This window comes from Podarcis erhardii, assembly GCF_964252035.2.
Source record: "Podarcis erhardii genome assembly, chromosome: 7".
In the NCBI taxonomy this organism is placed as follows: Eukaryota; Metazoa; Chordata; class Lepidosauria; order Squamata; family Lacertidae; genus Podarcis; species Podarcis erhardii.
Window position 1 is genome coordinate 50,108,019 of NC_138511.1, and position 25,767 is coordinate 50,133,785.

A 25,767-nucleotide genomic window follows, 5' to 3' on the forward strand; every position below is an offset into this window, starting at 1 on the left:
ATTTCCATTAGTCACTCAACTTTCAAGCAATTTTTGGGGTGCCATGGGAGGATGCAGAAATGTTTACCACAAGCACAAAGCCATCACCAGGCAGGGCAATTCAACATATGCAAAGCACTTCCTGCTCACGACTGTGAAGGTGGTGGAAGCATCTTTGGCAATCATTGCTTCCTTTTTTGTAATTCCTTGTATCCAAACTCCATCCTAAATCCGCATTTGCTGACTACAAGCCATAAGATATGCCTTGTTAAATGCAGTGCAAAACCACACTCTAATGGATGCCAGATGGATTTTTATTTGCATGTACCTTCAAAGTGTGCAAGCCTGCCTGTAGCAAGGGAGAGCAGAGATATAAACTGCCCTATTCCCAGACCCACCTCTTTGCAATGTGCATCAGCTTTAACCCCAGTTTTAAAGCTGGGGTTAGGGACACTCCAAGGAAAGTAGCAAGCAGGACTTTGCTTGCCAGCTACACATACACTTTGCATACTTTGGGGTGGGGAACTGTAGCCCAACAGCCCAAGCCAGCATGGTCAATGGTTCAATGCAATGGTAGCTGCATTTTAGCAACATCTAGAGTTCACAGCTTCCCTGCCTCTAGAGCATTATGTAAATGCTACAAAAATGATTAAAACCACCCTTAAATATCCCCCTTTGTCCCTTTTCCATTGTCCTTCATAGAAAGATAGGCTGCCTTCCAGATGGTGTTGAAATCCCATCAATGCCAACCAGCATGGCCAAGGGTCAGGGATGATGGAAGCTGTATTGGGAAGGGCTGTGGCGCAGTGATAGAGCAGTGTGAAGCTCTGGAAAACCACTGCCAGTCAGCATAAACAATATTGAGCTAGAAGGACCAATGGTCTGACTAATTATAAGGCAGCTTCCTATGTTCCTAGACCAGTAATATCTGGTGGGGCACATATTCCTCACCCCTGCTCTATTACATTTTAAATCAAAAGTATATGTTACCCTTTTAAAATAACATTTCCAAACAGTTCTGGTCTGCAGTGAGAAATAGGCCTAAGATAGGTTTGACAATTATGTCAAGGGGAACTGTTTAAGCAAGGCTGCTGTGAGCACAGGATAAAAATCTAGATATTTTATTAGTAATGACAGTTCCAAAATGCATTGCAAAGCAAACAGGAAGCCATGGGATTATGCTCTGAATTCCCTAATGCTTCACTTGTTTTGTTGTGAAAGGAAGACAGTGCAGTATTTCTCATATGTTTGAACTGTTTCTCATGCACCAACAAGAACCAATGATGAAATGTTGAAAATATAGGTGAGTGATACAGAAAGAGTTGTCATAAAGAGAACAGAAACAAATGCATCCCTGTAGAGAATGATGATAAAAAAGCAACAAATCATTTATTTTCTGCAAAATAAATGTAAGGTTTAGTTCAAATACCAGAAAGTCACTCTCTAAAACTTTAATCTTAAGTGAAACCAGGTGGGGAGAAATTGGGCTCAAACTGGTCAGTATCAGCTAGGGGTGGGAGAATGTGGCAATTTCAATTTCTTTCACATTCTCTTTTTTTTTTTTACTCTTCAGTTGTCCACACTTCCACATCAGTTTGCATTAAAAAAAAAGTCCTCATTAAAATTCATCAACAATTTAGTGTGAATTTCTCTTAATATAAACATTTTTGTATGCAATTTTGCCTTATAGACACATTTTTGCAGTGATTTATTGGAATATAATTCATTTTGCATGCTTTCACAAATATGTGCAAATTAAAACACAAAAGACATTGAGCATTAAAATAGTGCTAGCCAGATGTTCTCATGATGTTCTTGCCTCGCCACATATCCCATGGCTAGTACTTAATCTCTGCTGCTGAAATGAATGTACCTCCGGTTCCTGTGAGATCTTCTCCCCCTCCATGGAACTTCCTGCCCCACTTCTAGTGTTGAAATATCCTGATTAACAGCTCACAAAAGAAATCTATCAAAATGATCTGCCACAATCATTCTCCATTCATCCACTATCTTGTCTCCATTTGCTCACATGCCAACTGAGCCTAAAGCTGAACCACTAAGCATAGGAAATAGGGAACCTTCTTCAGTCCAAGTCCCACATTTATTTCACTGCAATGCACTGAGAAAGCCTTTCCTCCTCCCAGGAAGGGAAGGGGTTGTGAGCGGGAGACGATTCCCGCGTCATGCAGGGGGCGCTCTGCCCCCTGCTTCAACTCCAGGGCTGGCGCCACGCCCCTCACCAGTTGGGCACCCAATAGGGAAGCTCGGCAGGGGCGTGGCTTGCTGCTCAAACGCAGCTGCGCCAGCCATCCCCACCATTGCACACACATTTTCTTCGAGTCTGTGGATAGTTCTGAAGGTCTAGAGAGTGACGTTTGGCCCTAGGCCTCATCCTGACTAGACACCTTAAGTACTGAATGGGAATCACCACCACCTCAATCCACTCAAATCTCTTGCATAAAAGTCCACAGACCCAACACACCAAATATGGTAAAACATCAGATACCACATCCTTCTGTGGAACAGACCTTGTAGAGGGGCAAGTGAAATATTTTGAACAGATGCATTTATTGTCTAAAAGAAGCTTCAGGGAGAGATAGATATGTTTTAGCAAAAAAAGCAATTCAGTTTTCCACCTGAACCAAATTGGACACCTGCTGAAGGCTGATCTGAAATTGTGATCTGAAATCTGTCAATTTTGTTTTGTTTCTATTTATTCCAGTCTTTAATTCAGTTCCTCTAAACATATTTTTGCATGCATTTTTCACTAATAAAAATAATTTTTGTATGTTATACATTCAATATATGGTACACTTTCCCCAAATTTATGCACCTGTTTGGTTAGAGGCCTGCAACACAAAATTCAGAGAAGTATGAATTTTGAAGGCTAGCTGTGTTTCAGTTCTCCTATTGGTTTGAGAAGTGAGAATTAGGTAGTTTCTCATTTAATGCAAACAAAATTGAATCTGTCCATGTTCTCTAGTCCAAACCAAAGCTTGTGGCCAGTGCACACCTTTCCTCTGCCCTATTGCTGTTTAGATCTGCAGAGAAATGCATGAAGGTCTAAAACTGATCATGATTTTCCTACATGTATTCACATTGCTCCTCAGCCTACTCCCCCTTATTTATTCCATTTACAATCCCAAAAGGTACCTTTTGTATTAAACACAATGGGAATGTTCATAGGATCACTGTGATCATTTTTCCCCTGAATGATACTAGTTTACTTGGCTTGTCCTTGGGAATCAGTAGGGAAAGGACAGTAAATGTCATCCTTTCTGTTTTTCAGAAATTGCCCATATACAATAAAGAAACATTCTTGGCCCATCTGAATCCCATTCTGATATTAAAGGGTGATAAAGTAGTAAATTTTATCCTGTTTGGCTACAGTTCAGGCTGTGTTAAATCTGAATTCCAGAACAGCAAGTATTTCTGCTAAAGATCAACAGGTTTAAAGATCCCATCTCTTCGCTCTTTCCCTCAAGATGTTCTGCAACAATAAGAAACCTAGATAACAACTGTAACCTTAGATATATAGTAAACCAGATAAACATCCCCAAACTTCCAGAATTAATAGCAAACAGATCCCAGAGTGCAAAGCATGCCTGTTAAACTACAACTGAATCATCATTATGCTGTCTGTTAAAAATGACACATTCTTGAGCCAAAACCCCAGTGTCATAAAACTGGCTTTATAGCACTCAACTAAGCCATAGTTGTGCATACAAACACAGGATTTGTGGAACAAATGTGACTAGAAATATATGCAAGTGCACACAGTGACACAAGTTCACACACCTCCCCAACACATTGAATATTATGAAGGACCTATGAAAAGAAGAGCCATTTTATAGTGGTTTGGTACACAGAAGATCCTATCTTCAATTTCTGGTATCTCCAGTTATAAGGCTCAGGAAGTACGTAGCTGATGGGAAACACTTCCACTTGATATCCTGGGAAACCACTGCTGCTCAGAGTAGGCAAGACTAGGAAAGACGAACAAATAGTTTGCCCTGGAATTATACAGTGGGGAACTTTAGGTCTCCAAGCCCCTCTATTCAGCCCTCAATACTTTCCCCAGGCCACATCTGTCACCAGTCTTGTTCCAAGCCCTTCTCAAGTGCTTTTGCCTGGCTGGAATGTGTTCACTAGCAATCTTTATTTTCTAGGAAGAGAGATCCCTGGAAACATCATCCTGTCCTCTGAAAGCCCATTCCCCAATTCCAGGTGGGTGGGAATCTTCTACAGTCACTCTGTGGTGTGGGCACATTCTGCACATGCTCTAAGACACTGGCAACTATATGCCTCACGTTTTTGGTGCAGAAAGGAAATATGGAGGCAGATCCTTAAAGAGGCTTAATATCATTCCAGCACAACCTGTTTGGGGATTACAACCCAAGATTATTTTTTTTAAAAAAAATGTTCCATTTAGCACAGCAACATTGTGCACTTCCCCATCCCATACAAAGCAGTTACATTCTATGCCTTTGCAGTTTGCTTGGGATGGCTGTATATGCCCTAAACCATGCGGGAGCATCTATTTGCTTATTTTCATACATGAAGATGATCAGTCACATGCTGCCCTACAGAAATTCCAAGATGAGAGGAATGGGTGACATGAGAGAAGCTACATGAAGCTATACTCCTTCCCTCCTTCCCCACTTTGTTTTCTTTTCAGATGTTTATAAACAAGTCTGGGGGTGGGTAGACAGAGGAGGAGGGAGAGATCTCTGAACATTTTCTTACCATATGGCAGACATGTATTAGATTAATTTTTGTTTCAAGCTTGCGAGCACCATTTCTTGATGCAAACCTTTGCCAAGTGCAGGGTTTCCAACATTTACTACCTAGAACAGCATGTTCTCAAAAGATGGTCCTTGGGACCACCAGCAAATCAGTGACACGAGAAGAGGCTTAATGGTGGGTTTAATAATATTTTCTGCATTAACACAATGCTTTAGAAGTGAGGAACCTACGTACTCCAGATGCTGCTGGAATACAAATCCCATCACCCTGACCATTGGCTATGCTGGCTGGGGCTGATGGGAGTCTAACAACATCTGGAGGATCACAGGTTTCCTGTCCTTGTTAGAGAGTGTTCAAAGCACCCCACATTCATTATCTCAATCATCACTATAACAGTTCTGTACAGAAGATCTGTACTGTATATTATCCTCTTATTACAAGTGGGAGACTGTGGGACAGTAGCTAGCTTTAGACTACTTAGCGACTTCTCAACTGAGTCAAGATTCTTTTTCTTTTGTTGGTGGGCTTCCTCTTCACACACATATCTCTATATCCACCCTGAGCAAGCTATTCCGAGTACACAATATGAATGAATAAGCCTTTTGTTAACAGCAGCCAAATTTCACCTGGCTTCAGAGTGGAAATGCCCCCAGGGACAGTCTATGAAGGGGTGGCTTGACAAAGTGTGGTGTTTGCTTATAACTGACAGAGTATCTATACAAATTAGGACAACTTTCTACCCTAATTGCAAATAGAATAGCTTCAGGGGAAATACCGTATTTTTTGCTCCATAAGGCACACCGGACTATAGGGTGCACCTAGTTTTTAGGGGGAGAAATAAAGAAAAAAAATGGCTGTCTTGGCTTCCTCTTTAGCCGCGCACAACCTCTCCAGCTGGGAGAGGCTGCGCGCGGCTTTGGCAGAAGCCAAGGCAGCGAGCGGGATGGATCCCACTTGCTGTCTTGGCTTCGTTTTAGCCGCAGGGCTGGGGCGGGGGAAGCCCGAGCTTCCCCCAACTCCAGCCCCCAGAACAGGTCCGGGAGTGGCGGCAAGATTTCTGCAAAAATGTGGAGGACCAAATTTAGGATTGGGAAAATGAGAAACCGAGAAACCAAAAGAGAAAGATTCATCTATCCCTACCCCACATTCTGTATACAGAAGCCAACTGGACTAGGCAATTGTATATTGTTTCAACATGGTGATGGGCAGGCAGCAGAACTAGTTTGCAGGTGGAGTCGGGCAGGTCACATGGCAAACCCAGCTCTGTACTACAATTGTGGGGAATGCCCAGAGATAGCTGGCTGGGGAAGTGGTTGCTACTGAGTAAGGCAGAGCCACTATACTAGCTGTGAGTCACTGTCACTGACTGGGAGGGAACAGGAGAAAGGGGAAGCAGGTGGAGGTCAGCATGGTTCAAAACACACTGCTGGAGCTAATATGGCAGTCCTGCCAGTGGATTTGCCCCACACTGACCTCTCTGCTGGTTTGCCACTCCCCCTCTCCCTTCTGGTAAGAGTCAGTGCCCTCCAGGAGGCTAGTGCAGCAACTCCACTCCACTCAGTGGGTTGGGTGTTTGGACCTTAACTTGTCCTACACCCCAATTATTATTATTTTTTAATAAAAAAATTTATTAAATTTTTTTCATAGAAACTCCAATCATACAAATTTCCACATCACATATTTTAGCTTATCCTACACCCCAATTAGGCCTTGTTTTGATGCAGGACATATGACCAGTGCTCCTTTAACATTAGCTTGTTCTTAACTCATGGGAAAATTCACAGCAGCAGTTCCCGTTCAACAACCTTTGGGTGTGTGAATGATTAAAAACGACTGTGAACACGTCCACATGCTCGAATTTATTGTCTCATGTGATAGTGATAAATCACCCATGCAAATCGCATATCAAGTTCATGAAATGGGTGTTCAGCACAATAGAAAATAAAGTGTTGAACAAATGGAGGCAAAGTGTTGAAGATGCTCCTTTCTGGAGCACCATTGGAACAAGCGTTCTCCCTTACTGCCTTGCCTGAGAGTCCAGCAGTGAAGCGGCCTGGATCTCAGTCATTTATTTCTTTGTTCTTTTGCAGTTACTACTACGCTCTGGCAGCAGAGTCAATGCACTCTCGTCTCACAGGGAAGTAAATCTGGCAGCTGTAATCTCCAGATGCCAGACTTGGGAGTACATTATGTGCAACAGCTGGTTCTCTGGGTATGAACTTCCAGCCTACTTTCTCTGCTTAGTGAGAGCTCTCAGCCAGATGCAGCCAAAGAATTTCTTTCATCTTTCTAAGGCTGCAATCCTAAAATGGGTGGTAGGAAGGAGAACCGAACCACACCAATGAACACCCTACTAGCCTCATGTTGGTTGGGTGGAAGGGTATTCTCATGCTCCTCCATTTTTTTCCATCTATGGTGGTGGTGGTGGTGATGATGATGATGATAACAATTTTCCTCCTAACTGAAATGATGACACAAACTATTCCAGGTTTAGGGCTAACATAATTACTTCCCTGATTTGGGGGCATATCGGGGGACTGTGGAGGCATTGGATCCAACACTCCCCACCCCCCCTGCTCTGGCTCTAGCATGCCTTCAGTACACCCCTACCATGCTGCCTTCTCAGCCCTACTGACATCATATGTGGAAGAGTTGTAACTTAGTGGCAAAGAATCTGCTTTGCAGGTCCAATTCCTGGTATCTCCAGGTACAGCTGGGAGAGAACCCTGTCTGAAACTTTAGAAAACCTCTGCCAGTCAGTGTAAACAATACTGACCTAGACTGAACAACTCAGAGCTCTGACATAGTAGAGTAAGGCCTGTGGAAGAAGGAAGCATTCAATATCAGACCTCCTTCTTCAAGTTTGAATCTCTCTCTCTCTCTCTCTCTCTCTCTCTCTCTCTCTCTCTCTCTCTCTCTTGTCTGGTGCTTCTTATGGCCCTAGAATACCCTCCCAGGGACTGTAGGATTGCAAAACCAAGAATCTCCACACTGCTCTCGTTTATACATGAATCACTGCCTTATGCACATTAGTATATGCAGATCACCAGAAATACAAGAACAGCAACAGTCATCATAGGAAAACACTGCTTGCCATTATTATTATTATTATTATTATTATTATTATTATTATTATTACATTTATAACCCACCTTTCAGCACAAAGGGCACACAAACAATTCATTGTACCACAATACAGCAATGTCACAGAAAAGTAGCAATCCAGAGTAGCAGAAGAAACTAGTTCTTAAATCAGCCATCTTCATAAACCAGATAAATTAGCACCACAGAAGAAACTCACATTACACCAGTGAGGGTGGTCTTGGGTAGACAGGAAATAACACCATGAAATAGCATTGTTCTGTCCTTCATTTTATACAGAGGTTGTTTGGGAGTATTCACTTTCTCCAAGTGACAATATGCTACCATATTTAGCCTTGCAAACTTTCCAAGAAAGAATTTGCAAGAACTCTGCGACTGATTTGAATAGCAGGTGAGTTTCATTAGCCCATTCATAATGATTGCTCCATGAGCTAAAGAGAACATCCTCGCTGCAACTGACCCAGACCACTGCACAGTGAGCAGAGACTTGTCTCTCATTATTCAGGGCTTTTGTGCAGACCAGCAGAATAACAATATTCAGAAATTCGGTGCTTGGGTGCACTTCACAGGATTTCTTCAGAATCAAATTGGAGATTTATTCATGGATGACAGTCAGTAATCCCTTTACTGGCTCAAATTTCTCTTTCTTTCAGGAATATGTTGTTCTTGTTAATCTACTGTGATGCTTCTACATGCACTTGGCCCTTTGAGTTCAGAACTGTAATCCCAAACTGAAGAATTTCTGAATGGTAGGTAAGGCGTGAGTATATTTATATGCATGAACTGCTGCTAATGTTAATAAGCTTCAGATATTTTAAGTTGTTGGCCTATATAAGAATTGCCTTGCTAGCAGTTGTGACCCATGAGGTGGGACAAAGCCAGAGAGACACCCACTTGACACTGCTGATTACCTAGGTGGGTCTAGGGTGTGACAAGGCTGCAGTGAGGACAGGACTGCACTAGCATGGACAGGGTCTTAATTTTGCTTCATTATGATTAATACAAAGGAAGCTATTGAAATTAGAATCAGTGCCTGAAGGCAGTAATTGGTTGAATGTGGGCTAACAAATTGAGGCTTGATCCAGACAAGGCAGAGGTGCTCCTAGTCAGGAAGAAGGCAGACACTTCAGATATTGTGAATTCTGGGGGTGTTCCAGGACTCAGATTTACACCACTTATGCAGAATTAAAGAACAGCTAGCCAGTGCTCTGAATCAAAATGATGTGGTCATTTTGTGGGGAACCTTTTTTTCAATCCAAGGCCAGCACTCTCTTGTGGGCAACCTTCCGGGATCACATGATGGGCAGATTCAGACACAAGAGTATGCAAAGCAATGAATGTGGCTGTTAACTTTGTGCAGTAGGCTGCATTCCAACCATACAAAAGCCAGAGGTTTCCATACACACCACATCTCTCCAGCCTTCTGCTAAGCAAGCAAGAGGCACTATCATAGTTCATGCATTGAAGCCCAGCAGAAGCACTCAGGGAGGTTATGGCCTGGCGGTCAAACAGAGGGTTTCCTTGGCCTGAAGCTACCCTATTTTTTTTTTATCTAGGTGGTATGCACTGCTGATGCTTTCTAGAACAATCAACTATTTTTGGAATGGTGTGTCTTCACAGATTTGAGAAGCCCCATGCAACTTGATGAAAACAACATCTAAGCTTCCATTCATATGTTATCCAGCACCATGTACAGAAGGGACAGTGGACCCATACAGCTGACCCTGCCTTCAACATCCTACAACTTTCTGGTCCTCCAACAACTGTGCATTTCATATGGGCATAAGAACAGGGAAAGCCTATGCATGCAGAGTTTTATGTGCATGGGATTCCACATGATCTGGAACCTTGTTCAATCAAGGTTTAAGATTTCTCTATGCAGATAACCTCGCACAACTCTTTGTCAGGGATGGGAGGCAGGAAGGCATGCAATATTGGGGCAGGGCTAGCAGCCTGACCCTGCAGGGTCTTCTGCATGGTCCAAGCCATTTTGCCACTTAAGAAAGAAGGTGGCACCATCCTCCATCCCACATACATAAAATGATTGGACTACAATCTTTTTTTCAACACAGGGACAGCTTTCTCCGAAGAGTAGCAAACTAATATTGTGGGGACAGCAGAGGCAATGCAGCCCACACAACTGTGTCCCACAACACTTCACCACCACTCCTCAGCATCTGCTACCTAAAGCAGTTGCCTAACTCTGTCTAATGGTAGGGCTGGCCCTAAGCCTGCTTGAAAGGGATAATGCACGAAGCAAGCTCAAATCAGCTTGAATGCATGAAAGTAGGGTTGCCATATTTCAAACAGTGACAATCCAGACAGAAAAGTTGTTGAGCTTTCCGTTGACGTTTGGCAACCCTATAAGAGTAATCACAGGTGAACTACCATAAGTTAAGATTACATGTCACATCAAATGCTACTCCTACAAAGAGTCCTTGTTTAGCAGCAAAGACATGTGACACTGTTTGCATTGCACTCAGAACTGAACTATCCATCTAGGATCAGGCAATGATTTGCAGAAGAACATCTTCTTTTACTTGCATATATCTAGCATATATTTTTAACCACCTGCAAAATGTAACCATGCTTGTTCTCGACACATACAATGATATATCGGAAAGACTTATCTCAAACAGATCTAATTCATCTCCTTGACATTTCAGGGCTGCTTCCCCACAGTCTGCCCTTGGAGTAAGTGAGACATTTCCCCCCTTATATTCACACTTCAGAGTTGTGATTTATTTTCAACAGTACAAAATGCATTATGCTATATTTAACTATGTTTGAAATCACAACATAGTCTCACCACTTTGGCAGATATATATCACAAATAACCCCTTGCAATTCATATTCATTTTTTAAAAAATGCCAAAAGGTTGTAGAAACTTGTTCCACAGGCTGAGGTAGAAACCTATATCTTCATCACATTTATCATTACTAGGATATTGGTTCTTTTGTTCTTCTTTTAAAAGAGAAGCAATGTGGTATAGTGCCTTGGTGTTCATCTGTTGGGTTGAAAGCCACACATCACACTCTGAACAGGGCCGGTTCTATCATTAGGAAGAGTGAGGTGACGATCTCAAGCAGATGCTGAAGGACAATGACAGATGGAGGACAGAGCTGTGTGAGTTGTGTGGCTTGCCCTGTGCCTCCTAAAAAACAAATCAACCAACCCTGATCCACCATGCTGTCACAAAGAAGATTTTCAGGACTTTGACTGATAAGCAGGACAACACACCTGTCAATGATTTCAAGTGAATGGCAGTTGGGTTGCGCCATCCGCTTGCCAATGTCTTAGTCTAGCTTGCCATACTAAGAGGGTCATTTGCCCTTGATCTGGGGTGCATTTGTTCACTGTCTGTAATCTTTTCAAGTTCTAAATGAATTACTACTTTGTAACATCTTACAAAGCTTAACATAGACGCTCTTGCACAGATGAACTTTTATCAAAAAAATAATAATAAAATTCTAACAGTCCAGATATTTCAATGCTCATTTTCTTTTGTCAGCCCAAAATAATTAAAGACTGGCATCGAGAAAGTAAGTGTCTGGCATTGCACGATACAAGAGAGAAGATGCCCCAGCTGCCAGCCTTAAAGCTTAGGTGGTTTACATGGGCATAGGAGATCCTTCAGATAGTGTGGTTAGAAAACATTTGGTGCTTAAAACTTTAATTCCAGCACCTTGAATTGGGACAGAACGCCAGACAGATAGTAAGTGTAATTGGTGCAGAACAGGTGACCTATGATTTGAGCACCTAGGTCAAGGTTGGGAAACCTCTGGCACCCCCAGTGTTACTGGACTACAGCTCCCATCATCCCTGGCTGCAGCTGATGGGAGCTAGTGTCCAATAGTATCTGGACTGAAATTACAGATCAGCCACTCCTGCTTTGAAAATTGGCCGGTGTGGGGCAAATGGGCACAATCTTGATTCCAAGTAAAATATATTTAGGAAGCATGCTACCCAATCTCAAACATCTAAATCTGAAGCTCTAATAAGCACATCTTTTTACAATGAATAATTTCTGCCTACAAATAACCTGCCACATCAACCCTTCCCCAGGAAATCTTCTCAGCACAACAGGTGCTATGCTTCAGAACTTGCCTTCCTAACTCAAATTTGTTCCCAGCCTTCTCATCTGACACAATTTCCAACTACTGGCAGGTTTTCTAAATTTTGACTATTTTTATATATATTTCTACCTACAAGAAACATTTTCAATTACAATATTAACTTTAAACATTTCCTGTGGTTTGGACTAGACTAATTTAAAGCATATGGGATTGATAATAACATCCTACATCCTAAGCCTCTTTGAAGGAGGAAAAAAAATCAATGCAGAATTAGGAATGTGGCACAGAACTTAAGTTTATTTTCCCCTATAAGTACATTCCCATGCATATGTGTTTTTTCCTCAAATTAAGTATAAAAATTTGCAGAGAGAGATGGGGGTGGGGATGACTGTTCTGGTTCTAATGCTAGGTTACGATGATCTATTTATTCCATGAACATTCAGTTGGTTTGCCACTGGTAATTTAGCAAAAAGTGCATCTGTGGTCCCTCCAAGGACCAAACTAGACATGAGATCAGTGCTCAGATACTATCACATCACCAGTGCTGAAGTAAAATTCAACTTGCTTGTCCAGCCAGCTTCTGTCCATGGAATGCAAATGGGACTCCATCTTGTCCTTCCCATCAGGCAGCAACCTGTCTTGGGCCACCCCTGCTCCAAGATTCTACCCTGGAGGTACCAGTAGTCCTGTACAGATGTTCCACAAATATATGAAGGGGGTATGGATTGCATATGGATTCCCCACTCTGGATGTCCATGCATTAAAAAAAAATTTTTTTGAAGGTCAGAAGAAATCTTTCATATGTATGTATAAATTACATGTGCATAGGGTCCAGAGCAGGACAGAGTAGGCTCAGTCTAGATTCCTCACTCTTCATGATTTTCAAATGTAACATATGCACCAGGAAAGTTTGCCTTAGAAAGGCTTTTACACCCGAAATGCATCAGGCTTTTCATTAGTAAGAACTATCTCACTGATGCTAAGTAGGACTAGATCTAGCCATATGTCTGGCAAGACAATGCCAAGGCTGTCTAGTGCTTGGGCAAACCGGTCGCAAAAGATTGGTAACATAACTTCTAGGGCAGTGTTCTTCAACATCGGGTGCCCAAACGTTATTACATCCATCCAGAGCCAGCTTAATAAAGTAAATAATAATAATAATAATAATAATAATAATAATAATAATAATACCCCACCCATCTGGCTGGGTTTCCCCAGCCACTCTGGGCAGATTCCAGTGCATATAAAAACATAATAAAACTTCAAATGTTTAAAACTTCCCAATACACAGCTGCCTTCAGATGTCTTCTAAAAATTATATAGTTCTTTATCTCCTTGACATCTGATGGGAGAGCGTTTCACAGAGAAGGTGCCACTGCCAAGAAGGCCCTCAGTCCCCCAGCCCCTCCCCAGATGGTGTTCCTGCTAATACAGGTGCTACATAATACGGGTTCTGATTTGTAAGAATTCAGTTAGTGCGGCAGCACCTGCACTTTGGTACTCCCTGCCTACTGATACCAAGCAGGCATGCATTTCTTTTTGGCACTTGCTTAAAAAACTCTTGTTTAGACAAGCCTGCCTAGATTCTTAGAAAGTTGAGGTAATTTTAATCAGTTTTAATATTTAAACTTTTGTATGTTTTAAAGTACTGTTGTCATTTTTTCTTGATTTTTTTGTTTTATATTTCTGTAAACCACTTTTGAGGGTTTGCTTTGGTTTGGTTTTTTACAATCAAGCGGTGTGTAAATGTTATGAAATAAATAAATTCCCATCATCCTTCACCATTGGCCATGCTTGCTAGGGCTGATGGGAGTTGTAGTTTGGCAATATCTGGAGGGTCATAGGTTCCCCACATCTGGCCTAATGGTAGTACAGGCCATTTCTGGGAAGGTTTTCCAGCTAAGCTGCATTGACCTTCAACAACTCACATTAACTGTTTTTCAGCACCTGTTAAATCCCTCCCTAAAAAAATATGGAGAAGGAAGCCAAGAAGTATCTGCTTGATATTATTTCTCAACACTCCTATCATCGGCAAACCCATATATCAAGATTTTTCAAGAACTGACAAGTTTCTGTATTTGAAGACAGCAATTTTTTTAATTTTTTTTTTAAAAGATTTCATTGTCAGCAACTGCAATTTGGCATCCCCTGTTATCAGTTTTAAACTGGAACGAAATTCCCGTTTGACATGTTCCTTGTCAACATGACTGCCACCTTTGTCAAACTGATCTTTTAAACCATATATATAATTTTATATACACAGCATTCTAGTCTATTCCCTACTGTTTGAAACCAAAACTAATTTAGCTTTCATCAGTCCATAGCCAGTCAATTCAATGTCAGAGCGTATCAGTGCACAGTGCCTGCTGTGCACTTTAAATTCATAGCAGACCTGCCAAAAAAGAATTTGGCAAGAAAGCAGCAAAGTCCCTTTCCCAACCGATAGGATCAGAAAGGCAGACAGCAACATAATCAGTGGCTTTCTTATCCAAGGAATCTACACTCAGACCATGTCTACATGCAGGGCCGGCCCTACCATTAGACAGAGTGAGATAGGCAGCAGACGCCAGGGGCTGTGGAGCAGACAGAGTTGCGTGTGCCACCCAATCTGCCCTGCAACCCTAACCTAGGCTGCTTCCCTCAGATACTGTGGAAGATGCTACCCTATCATCAATGCTGAAGGAAGATTCAAGCGCAAGTCCATTTCACTTCTATATGTGGATTTGGAGAGGTGGCATCATTTTGTCCTTTACCTCAGACAGCAAAATGCCTTGGGCCAGTCCAGTCTATATGAAATGTGTGTGTGTGTGTGAGAGTGAGTGAATGAATGCTGATTGACAGTTGGAAGAGGAATGAAAACAAGGGGGTTGGAGATGGAGTAAAGTAGCTGGAATCCCAAACATCAGCACACTATGCTGCAGCATTTTGTTGCAGGCCTCACTTGTATATGCTAATGTTTGAACTGTATTATTGTTATTGACATGCTGATTATTTATTGAAGTTATTTATTACTGATGCCTAGCATCTGCAGGCCCCTGCAGGGAAGACTTGTATCTGGAATCCTGGGAATCTGCTCCCAGTCAATATAGACCAGGATTGGAAAACTGAACTGGATAGTGGGCCAGATCCTCACCTTTCCTATCCCTCATGGGTGAGGTTTGACATCACAAAGATGTCAGGTGATGATTGCTGAGACTTCAAAGCACCACAAAGGCCTTGCAAAGAGCCCTGCATGGTGCTTTGAAGTGCAGCTGATTTGCAAGCAGCAGGCTTGAAAAATAGTACATCAGCCAGTATTCAGTGACTTCAAGTCTGCATTCTGCAGGGAGTGGGTTCACAAGTGAGTCCCACATGCAGAACTCAGCCATGCAGCTGATCCAGGTGCATCTCTATCTGCCCCACATTTGCCGTCACTGGCATGTGGGACAAGTGGCCATGAGATATGGGAAACAGTCATGGGTCAAACTGGAAGCCATGCTGGGCCAAACGTGGCCTGAGGGCCAAAGGTTGCCCACCCCTGGTGCAGACAATACTGAGTTAGATGGACCAATTGTCTGACTCAGGATAAGTCTGCTTCCTCTGCTCTTCTTTGAGTGTTAGATCAACTGTTAGATCAAGTGTTCCAGGTTCCATCTCCTATAATACCAGAAAGTCTCTCATTTGGAATCCTGGAAGCTTCTGTCAGCCACTGTAGACAAGAGAGAGCTAGAAGAACCAAAGGTCCAACTTCTTATACCCCCCCTTTTTTTTTAAGAACGGAGCATGATGGATATGTCAATCAATGATACATGGAGTTCAGTGTCAGCCTCATTGTAGAGCTGTAGTAAAGCACCAGGTCCTCGGTCCTCCCCCACCCAGCTAGCTTATAGAGGGACTTTTCTTCTCTCTTCATAATCTTCTATCCAGGCAAAAGCACGAAGTAGACATCTGAACTGCTGAATTAGAGAATGCTCCCCAGCATGCTGCTCCCTGCACTACACACAGAGAGACCAAAAAACAAGTGAGATCAAAGAATCCCTGCAGTCTATTAAAATACAATTGCTTCCAAATCACATTGTGGTGTTCCAGGCTTAAAAGAATGGGTCACTGCCATTTTATTGTGGAGAAGCTACTGCTAATGAAAGGAACAATGGAAAGATTAGTGCTACCAACCATGTAGAAACAACACCACTTTCGGTTTAATTGCAGTGAACAAAGCAAATAGGAAAGAAGGCTAGCCAAGTGACAAAACATAGTAAGGGAAGGGGGGTGGAGACACAAATGGTGGTTGTCCACAAGAGATTCTCAATCACAGCACAGGATTCCAAGCATATGGTTACACCCCTGCAGCCAGAATGGTGTCCTCCACAGCATGTTGAACTACAACCCCCAACATCCCTGATAATCAGCTATGATGTCTGGGGGCTGATGGAGTACAATGTCTGGAGGGTCCCACCCTTGATCAAGAGCTTTGCTTCTTATTCCAGGAGATAGGTCAGAGCTGGAGAACCTGTAGTTCTCCAGATGTTTTTAGGCTCGCAACTGCCTTCAGCCCCAGACAACATGCTCAATGGTCAAGGATAACGGAAGTCAGGAGTCCAGCAACATATGGAGAGTGGCAGGTTTCCCATTATTAAGACAGGTGGAACCTACCATAATAGCAGAAGCTGAGGAGTGGGACTCAGTAGGTAACAGGAGTGGAACTTCAGTGCCAAAAAGCCCGTTTGTCCTCTAAGCAAGGGTGCAGGGTTGGTGCAGAGGACAAAAGCATCACATTAGCTACTCCTTGTTTACAGAATCTTGATCTTTGTTATTGCATTGTTATTGCAAACTGATAGAAAAGTGGTTATTGACTTATGTTCTCCATGCAACAGGGAACACTGAGTAAATGAAGGCATCTCATTCAGACCTGAATATGTAAGAACTGGGAACAGCTGACATTAGGAGCAGGACCACCAGGTGTGGTCCAACTCCTCATTCACTCACAGGGGCAAGGAGTCCTACAGCATCAAACTAGTGGTCCATCTAATCAAAGCATTGTCCATTCCAGCCTGGTTGGACAACAATTCCAGTCATCCTTGACCAGTGACCATGATGGCTGAGGGTGATCACAGTTATAGTCCAAAACATCTAGAGGGCATCAGGTTGGGGAGGCTCTGAATGCAGCTCTCAAAATATTCAGATAGGTCTTTCCAGCCCTGAGACCTGAGGTAATTTTAAGAGATGAAACAGGGAACAAAACCTAAGATTTTCTGTGCACAAAGTATGTTGTCCACCACTAAGCTATAACCTTCTCCCCAATCCTTTCTGACAAATCACTCTGAAGAATGTCTTGCATTAGTTGTAGAGTATTGGGCAACTTTGTTTATTCACCTAAGAAAAAAGTGCTAGATTTCTCCCAATGCATTTTCATCAGTAAGAGCCAGGCACATCACTTTACTGTAACTGTCAGTATCTCATTCTTGTCTGCACTTCTGAGCTAAATTTCAAAAGCTATTTAAAAAGCTTAATCATTGCAGTCTTTTCTGAAACCGCAAAACATTCAAATCCACTCTGCTGCCAACACTGCACTCCAGGGATTCAATGCTTACTGAGAATAACCCTGGATGAAATCACACCAAGGCCACTGCTAATTTTAGTTGCATGTAAGTAATATAATAACATACATAAAGGTAAAGGGACCCCTGACCGTTAGGTCCAGTTGCGGATGACTCTGGGGTCGCGCCGCTCATCTCGCTTTATTGGCCGAGGGAGCCAGCGTACAGCTTCCGGGTCATGTGGCCAGCATGACTAAGCTGCTTCTGGCGAACCAGAACAGCACACGGAAAAGCCGTTTACCATCCCACCGGAGTGGTACCTATTTATCTACTTGCACTTTGACGTGCTTTCAAACTGCTAGGTTGGCAGGAGCAGGGACCAAGCAACGGGAGCTCACACCATCACGGGGATTCAAACAGCCAACCTTCTGATCGGCAAGCCCTAGGCTCTGTAGTTTAGACCACAGCACCCCCGCGTACCTCCAATAACACCCATAGTTTTGTGCAATTAAAATAGCATCTCATTCTGATATTGTTACCTTAAAAGATAGGGAATAGTAATTGAAGGTGGCCAGCTGAAAAAGGAAACAGAGATCCCATGCTTTGAAGAATTGAGTAGGAAAGGGAATTTCACCAGGTGTAACTTTACACATGCAGGAACCCTAGTCTCTTTTTCACTCAGCTACCCTACATGAACCTATTGCTAAGTAATTAATTAGGATTTGAGGTTTAGAACATTATTTTAGCATATGTACCAATTTACTTAAAAACAAAAAAGGGAACTCTTCCATATGACCTGTTTATTGAGTATTCATCTTGGTTTGCTTGCACAAAGGTTACACAGAGGTTAGACTCTGCCTGGTCTTTACTGATTATTCATTCTGATTTGAATGCTGGAAAGTTCTGCAACATGCAGTCATCTCATTTTCATTCACTATAATATGTTTGCATGATGCTTATACGTCTTCCCACTAATCCTCCCACACTTTGTAGTGCATTTCTCCATCACGTTCCTAACTACAAAAAGTCTGTTGCATATTTTGAAGTGGATCTGGTGTACTGGAGCAAAAAACACTTCAATACATTTCAGTTGCACAAACCTAAATTTCCAATGTGTTCTTGAATCCCTCCCACAAAATATGACAATCTGGATACAACCTTAACATTATAATCATAAGAACTGGCTCTAAATGTTTGTTTGTTTGTTTGTTTGTTGTTATGAGTTGGGTCCAATGTTAGCTCTACTCAGAGTAGACTCATTGACATTAGAAAGGACTAACTTAGGTCCATTAATTTCAGCTGGCCTATTCTGTGTAAAGTTAATTGCATACAACCCAATGATTCTGACATTTTTGTAAGCAATTTCCACTCATATAATGCATTTTGGTATGTTATGTTATTTTCATGAATATATGCATGTTTACACACATTTTAGCCTTGTATATGATTTTTTGGGTACACAGCATCTGGGGACCCCACCAGAAAGATGCTCCATGCTGCTCTTTCAGATGCTCTGCTGAAATCAATGGAACCTAAGTTAGCTGTGACTAAATCTTTGCATTGATATCAATGGGACCCTCATCTGGATCCAACCCTATGTCTTCTCCAAAATAACATACCAGAAAAACAAAACATAATGGGGTACAGTTAAACCCCTGAGCAGTTAAAGGGATGTAAAATTGCATGCACAGATGCCTCAAAGTTCACATACACACACACACACACACACACACACACACACGTGCAAGGGACAAGGATGTACCCAATATTATCAAGTCCACTGAGAGAGAGCTTCAATGTCCCTGAATTCTGACACTAGCAGCCCACACTAATAACATTTTTAAAAGACTTTCCCCTCAAAAATGCAAATACCAAGACAATGATCTAGAAAGGTACTGCCACAACCTCTGAATCCCTAGAGTTCTCTGTAGCTCTGCAACTTCTGCCCTGCCTTGCCTCCTGCTCTGCCTTCCTCCAGCCTGGCCCTGCCTTTCCTCACCTCTCACCTTGCCACCTTCTTTGTGGGATCCTGCACTGCGCTGGAATCTGACAGGTACTAGGGGAAAGGGGCAGTTGGGGAGTGTATTGGATGATAGAAGGTGGAAGGCTGGAGACACTGTTAGTTGGTGAACATCAACTATGAAGTTTAAGAAACAGATTTTCTGGGTGAGAATTTTCTGCAGTTTACTAAAGTGCAGTCCCCAATCAGTAGCATCCATTGTCCATCTCTATTCCCAGCCTCTGTAATTTCATCACACACTCTCCCCAAAATTATCCACATTCATAAAGACTAGAAACACAGTCCAGGAGTCTAATAGATGATTGGTTGGCACCAACTGCCAGCAGTTAAAAATTTGGACCCTTTTTTGATAGCCTATGTTCTTAGTAAGAGTGTTAGTTATGATGGCCATCAAATGAGTAGCCTTCAATGAAAACAACTTCTAACCCTGCCCTTCACTGTGGTTCATATGAGGAAATGAGAGTTAACAGTAGAAAAACTGTGAGCAAAGACTATACATACATATGCAGGAAGGATCTCAAACCTTTCCAACCAGTTACACATATATACACTGTGAATATTTTGGGCAGAAAAGAAATTCCCAAGGATTAACATCTGCACATAATTGCCCTTAGAAGTACTTTCAGAAGGCTTGTCTTTTCAGGAACCAATCTTAAGATAACCACTAGTTTAGCACAGAAAGATAACATCTGTAATTATAGCTCTCTTGTTGAATATGATTACATTGGCAAGACAGGTAATGGGGGTGGGGGCGGGGAGTTGGGAGAAGGATTGTATGTCAAACTGAATGTTGCAGGGTCATAATAACTGTGTCAAAATGAGTCCATCCCACCTGCATTCTCTTTAACAGGTTTAGGATTCCACTGTTCCCTAACGGTGTTCTTGGTACAAGCCAAGGCAATAAAGGAAAGGGTCTGGAGGCTGGGTTGCATTTCAGGGGACAGCATACACTTACCAAGCCTACGCATGTAGATATGGCTACTGAAGAAGAACTATAGTTCCTTATAAATCCCTGATAGAAACACTGTTCAACTTCATGTTCCTGAGAATGCACGATGCCATCTTCCCCAAGCACCTGGACAGTGAAACCATTGCCAAAAAAGGCTGAAAGCTGGAGGTCCAAGAGAAGTTCCTGTCCAAATGCTGAAAATTTATAGTGCAAGGAACTCTTGGAGCTCACGGTCGATCGTTTCCTTCTAGCACTGCGCAAAACATCATGCGTGATGTACGATCCACTGGAGTCCACTTCAACAGGGGTGACAAAGATGTAATCTGGAAAGGGAAAGGGTTTATTAGCCATCAGCCTTCATGAGCCAAGGGCATGCCTGTTCATTTATTAGTTGGTTAGTTTGCTTTCTTGCCTAAAAAATTAACCTCTGTAAGACATTTTTATGCAGCAAAGCAGGTTTTCAGTAGGGCACATTCGTTATCACCATTTGCAAAGTGGCACAGGGAGTCTGCAGTCTGTGTTGATACAGCCATGCATGCATAAATACTTCTAAAGCAATGTCAGCCGGCCCCACATAAATGACAAGGATTATAAAACTGGACTAGTTTCCTCTCTGCCCTCTGATCATTCCCGCCAGGAGAGACGGCTTGGCGTAGCTGTGAAGTTTCCCACAGTCACTTTGGAGAAGATATTTGTCATCACCAAGGTGTCGTTTTTTCCTCCCTCGTCCCTTCAATTAATTGATGACAAATGGGAAAGTCGCTTCTCCACCCCCACGCAATCTCCTGTCTCTCAAAAGCAGAGCAAAGAATACTGCAGTCCCAGGAGGAATTGCACACAATTTGTTCAACTGGATTAAAGGATTTAATTATTAGTGTCTCAAAGGATTCAGCGTTCTCCTCCACTAACCCCACCAATGGCAGCTTGGCTAGTCTGGTTTTTAAGGTTGTAGCTGACCTCCTGTTAAGAAAGATCACCTCAAACCTCTAAATTTTGCCTGTTTCTGCTAATTCAGCTGCAGTGTGATTTCTTGTTCATGATCAAATAAACAAAGAAGCGCAATGAAAAGATTGTGAGGCAATACACCTAGAACAAAATTCCTAAACCTGGTCTGCACTGCTGATCACTGGCATCCTAATTATGATCCTATGTGCATTTATAGGTGACAGGATGAACATGAAAGGATTACATATGCTTGTAATACTGACTCCAGGTTTTGAAATTGAGGCAAGGTGCTCCAGAGGGGCTCCTCCTCTCTCTATAGCCGCCCCCCCCCCCCCCCGCTCCAAGACATTGTGGCTCACACACTTACCCGCCCATTTTGGCAGGTGGAAGGTCTGAACTCATGTCATGGCTTGCATGCCTGGGGACAGCAGATGAACATAGGCAGTGATAGCAAAGAAAATCAGGAGAGGGGCTGGTAGAGAAATGGGGTGCCTCTGGGTCCAACAAGCCATGGCCACCTGCCCTGAACCTGACATTCTATATGACAGCAGGTGTGCCTCAGGTAAAGATGCGACTTCCTGCAGAAAGCAGAATTTGCAGGCATTGCAATCAGCTGATCAGCAGCGCCTGCAAAGCATCAGATAATTGGCAGGTAAGTGAACTAGCTCACCTGTCAAAACAGTCAATGGGAGAGGAGGCCCAGCAGGGCGTGTGACCTCTGCATGTCTCTCTAGCTGGGTCTTGGAACTCTCCCCATGCTACTATCCCTCTCCTCAGGCCACACCCCTCACCCCCACCCCCAATTTGCTCCTGCCTTTACATTTTTGCTTGGATGGAATGTATCCCTGAACTCTGATCATGGCTCTTGCTTGCCTGGAGTAAACTAGCCTGCTGTCCAAAGGTAAATCTTACATTAATTGCTTTGCTCAGTTTTGCCTCTGGTCCTGCTCACCACAGGAATAGAGCCCTCAAAAGTTTGCCCAGAAGGAATGAAAAAGGTTTCTGTAGAGGCTTGATTTTAGTTCTAAATGAACTGAGAACATTTCCTGGAATATGCCCCCAATTCCCCAGTGGTTGCACATTGTGGGGGAATATCTGTCATAATAAGTATGCCTCCGTAGGAAATTCTGCCCTTCCAATTAAAGCATTTCTTTAAAAATCCCAGATTTCCTAGGAGTTCTAGATCTTCAGCAACATCTGTTTCCACATGCCATCATCATAATGGACTATATCCAAAGCTAGGCCCGTTAAAATTAGAGAAGATTGATTAATGTCAATCTTTGAATAAAATTGAGTTAGATACAATCCAATGCTTTTCTTTTTCCCTTAATGGTAATCTGAACAAGGAAAGCAACTGGCAGAGCACCTTTCTCTGCCAAATTTGTATGGCAGGACAAATGCTAGAGATAGAGTTAAAGTGGTGCAGAATTGCTAACTAGCTCATCCTGCATTACACTTCCAACTTTACAGCTCTATGCCTCCATTAAATGTAAGCAGCAATAGGTTGCCTTTGTGTTAGACAGTGGAAATGATATATCACAAGCCTTTCACTTTCCAGTGGTGTTAATCAGTGGCAGAAGTTCAGGATGCTAAACAGGCTGGTAGCCAAAAATGTAAGCAGCTGCGAGAGGGAGGAATTCCCCAGCGAACAGACACAAGGCACACCAGGATTTGCCTTTCCCAGTCCTGTGCGCACTGTACTTGTTAACACTCCCAGCTAGCAAGAGCATCACGCTTCGATCTTCCTAAGCTACAGAACATTCACAGCTGGACATCCTGCTGAATCTATTTGTATATAGATATCCATACAGAACAATGAGTAGGATTTTTTTGTATTCTTCTGCAATATGAGCTGGAGTGCTAAAGCATGCCATGCAATTGTTTGTAACATTAACTTATCTTTTTAAAAAATGGGAGCTTCGTCTTCAGTCCATGATTGCCTGCAATCACCTGTTCTCTTTGAAATCTAGGAATCATTGCCTGCCTGTTCACACACGTTTTAATACACTGCTACATTACATTAGCATTTCATTCTCTTTCTTTCATTTTGGGCAGAAGGCTGGAAGTGCTTTGAACGTGTAGAGATTCTTTCTACTGAGATGTTTCAGAGAGAGAGAGAGACTTGATCTATTTCTTACAAATCCTTAAGCACATATTCTTTATTGTCTTCCTTTCTTTTCGCACTTCAGGCTGGTTTCTTTCCACATTGCTGAAAGAGCTGTGCAAAGAGACTGATATTCACCAGTTTTTGTTCACCAGTCATCAGGAATGATCTCTACCTCTATTTCATTTACACAGAAGCAAGCCCTTCTGGCTCCAGTGACATTAATTTCCAAGTAGCCCAGTCTTTGATCCTCCATGTTGAAACAAATGGAACTTTTATTACAGCTAAATTGGGTCTGAGCTATCAGGGTACATATTCTGTAATCCTTCCACCAATTTCTCCAGACTATTCTTATAGTCTATTGATTCTATAGCCATTTTAACTTTCTGTTGGACTAGATGACCCTTTCAGTCACTTCCAACTCTACAATTCTAACATTCTAACAAAGCCGTTCTCCCCAAAATTGTTCAACTCTTACCAAACCACTAACACAACTGGCCATCACAATGTTTAGCCTCTTATTCATTTCTGTCTCAGCAAAGAAATAGTTCATTGCAATTACTGCATTGCTCACTTGTCACAACCCTCAAACGGTCCCATTTTACAGATAAGCCACACTGAGGCCATCCACCCCCACACCCCCACAGTGCAATCCTATACACATCTCTAGTCAGAATTAAATCCCACTGATTTGTGTATGGTTTATTCTCAGGAAAGTATGCATAGCATCACACCCTCAATTGAAGTCCATAACCAAATCAGGATTTGAACACACCTGGTCTCTTAAGTCCAACTTCCAGCACTCAATCCACCACAATGGTGGAGTCGTTGCTACTTTTGACGGAATCAAAGCATTGGTCCATCTAGCTCAATAGCATTCACACTGGCAGGCAGCAGCTCTGCAAGACTTCAGAAGGGGCCATTCCTAACACTACCGGGAGATGCCAGGGATTGAGCCTGGGACCTTCTGCCTGCCAAGCAGGTGCTCTGTCCCTGAGCTATGGTCCTTCCCTGCTGAACTATGGTTTGCACAGTGGCCTCCGGTGAAACTACTCCCAACCAAAGAATATTAACAGTTTCCCGCCTCCTGCTCCCATGGGCTCCCGCACAGGCGAGAAAGAGGCTCATTCATTCGCATTGTAATCAAAAAGGATACGAACCGTGGTTAAATCCGCCGATGCCGCCGCTGTCACCGGTTAACGCGGCCGCCAAGGACACGCAACAGAGGCAGCAAAGCTGCAGACTCTGCAAAAAGAGAGAAAGAAGAGGGGTATCTCGGGGATACATGGGGAAACCTCGATCGGATCTCGCCCCGCTGGCTCCCACCGCCACTTACCTTTGCAATGCTGCCGAGCCAGAGGATGGTGAGCGAGTGCATCGGGGTGGCGTCGCCGATCGCCACGGGCAAAGTCCACAGGAAAAGCAGGAGGCAATCCATGGATTCTTCCTCTCGCCTCGGTACATCTGGGAAGGGGGCGGCCAGGAGTGCGGGGTGGGTGGGGGTGCGGTCGGTTTACCTGTCGCGGCCACCGCCGCTGCCGCCTCCAGCAGCAGCAGCAGACACGTGCAGCGGGAGATCCCGTCTCCTCCGCCACATGTTCGGGGAGATGGTCATGGGGATTGGCATCCCCCGCCTGCACCGCCCACCGCGGGCGCAGGGCAGCCCATGCAGAAAGGAGCGCCGAGGGGAGCCCTGCTGCTGCTGCTGCTGCCGCCACTGCCCGCCCGCCCGCCTTCCCCGCCTCCTCCGCGGACAGCGCGCAGCTTTTGAAATCGGCTGCAGCTCCGCCACCAGGACGCGGCGGCCCCAAGGCGCAGCTGCCCCGGCTCGCTCGCTAACTCGCTGCGCGCCGCAGCCCCCGGGGAGCGGGAGCAACGGCTCGGAGGGGGCGCAGCGATTGAGCGCACCAATCGGGCGGGAGAGACAGAGAGGGGGGGGAGAGGAGGCTGCTTGGTGGCTCCGGGCGCTTTGGCAGCAGCGCCTGCTCTCAACTACCGGGGATGGGGCGGGCGCGGGGAGGGAAGAGAAGGATCGGCCCTTCGCAGGCTCCCCTTGCTCTGGGCTGCTCCTTCCTGGGTTCTGTTTCTTTGATCTTCTTCAGCCATTGGAATCCTACTGTTCTTCTTATTGTTGTTGCATTGTATTCAGCCGAGCTCTATGCACAGTAGGCCCATTGGTACCAAGGCTAAGTTAGTTGTGTCTATTAACTTCGACGGCGGAACTAGCTTTGGGTACAAAGTGCAGCTACTGTGACCTAAGTGCTACTCAGAGCAAAGCCATTGGAATTAATAGATCTGTTAGGCAGGGCCATTGATTTCAGAGGCGCTG

General features: G+C 43.6%; 1 protein-coding gene across 3 annotated transcripts in view; it reads right to left on the reverse strand.

Annotated features, from left to right (window-relative positions):
• ADAMTS18 (ADAM metallopeptidase with thrombospondin type 1 motif 18) overlaps positions 1–25,232 on the reverse strand; it is a 97,522-nt gene extending 72,290 nt beyond the window's left edge. For all 3 annotated transcript variants that reach the window (XM_081871913.1, XM_081871912.1, XM_081871911.1), the window contains exons 1-3: positions 24,775–25,232; positions 24,599–24,683; positions 20,396–20,712 (exon numbers count right to left, since the gene is read on the reverse strand). In XM_081871913.1, the coding sequence (XP_081728039.1) occupies positions 20,396–20,712; positions 24,599–24,683; positions 24,775–24,876 (504 nt within the window). In that variant the 5' untranslated portion in view covers positions 24,877–25,232. The remainder of the gene's footprint in view (positions 1–20,395; positions 20,713–24,598; positions 24,684–24,774) is intronic.
• Between the last annotated feature and the right edge of the window lie 535 nt (positions 25,233–25,767).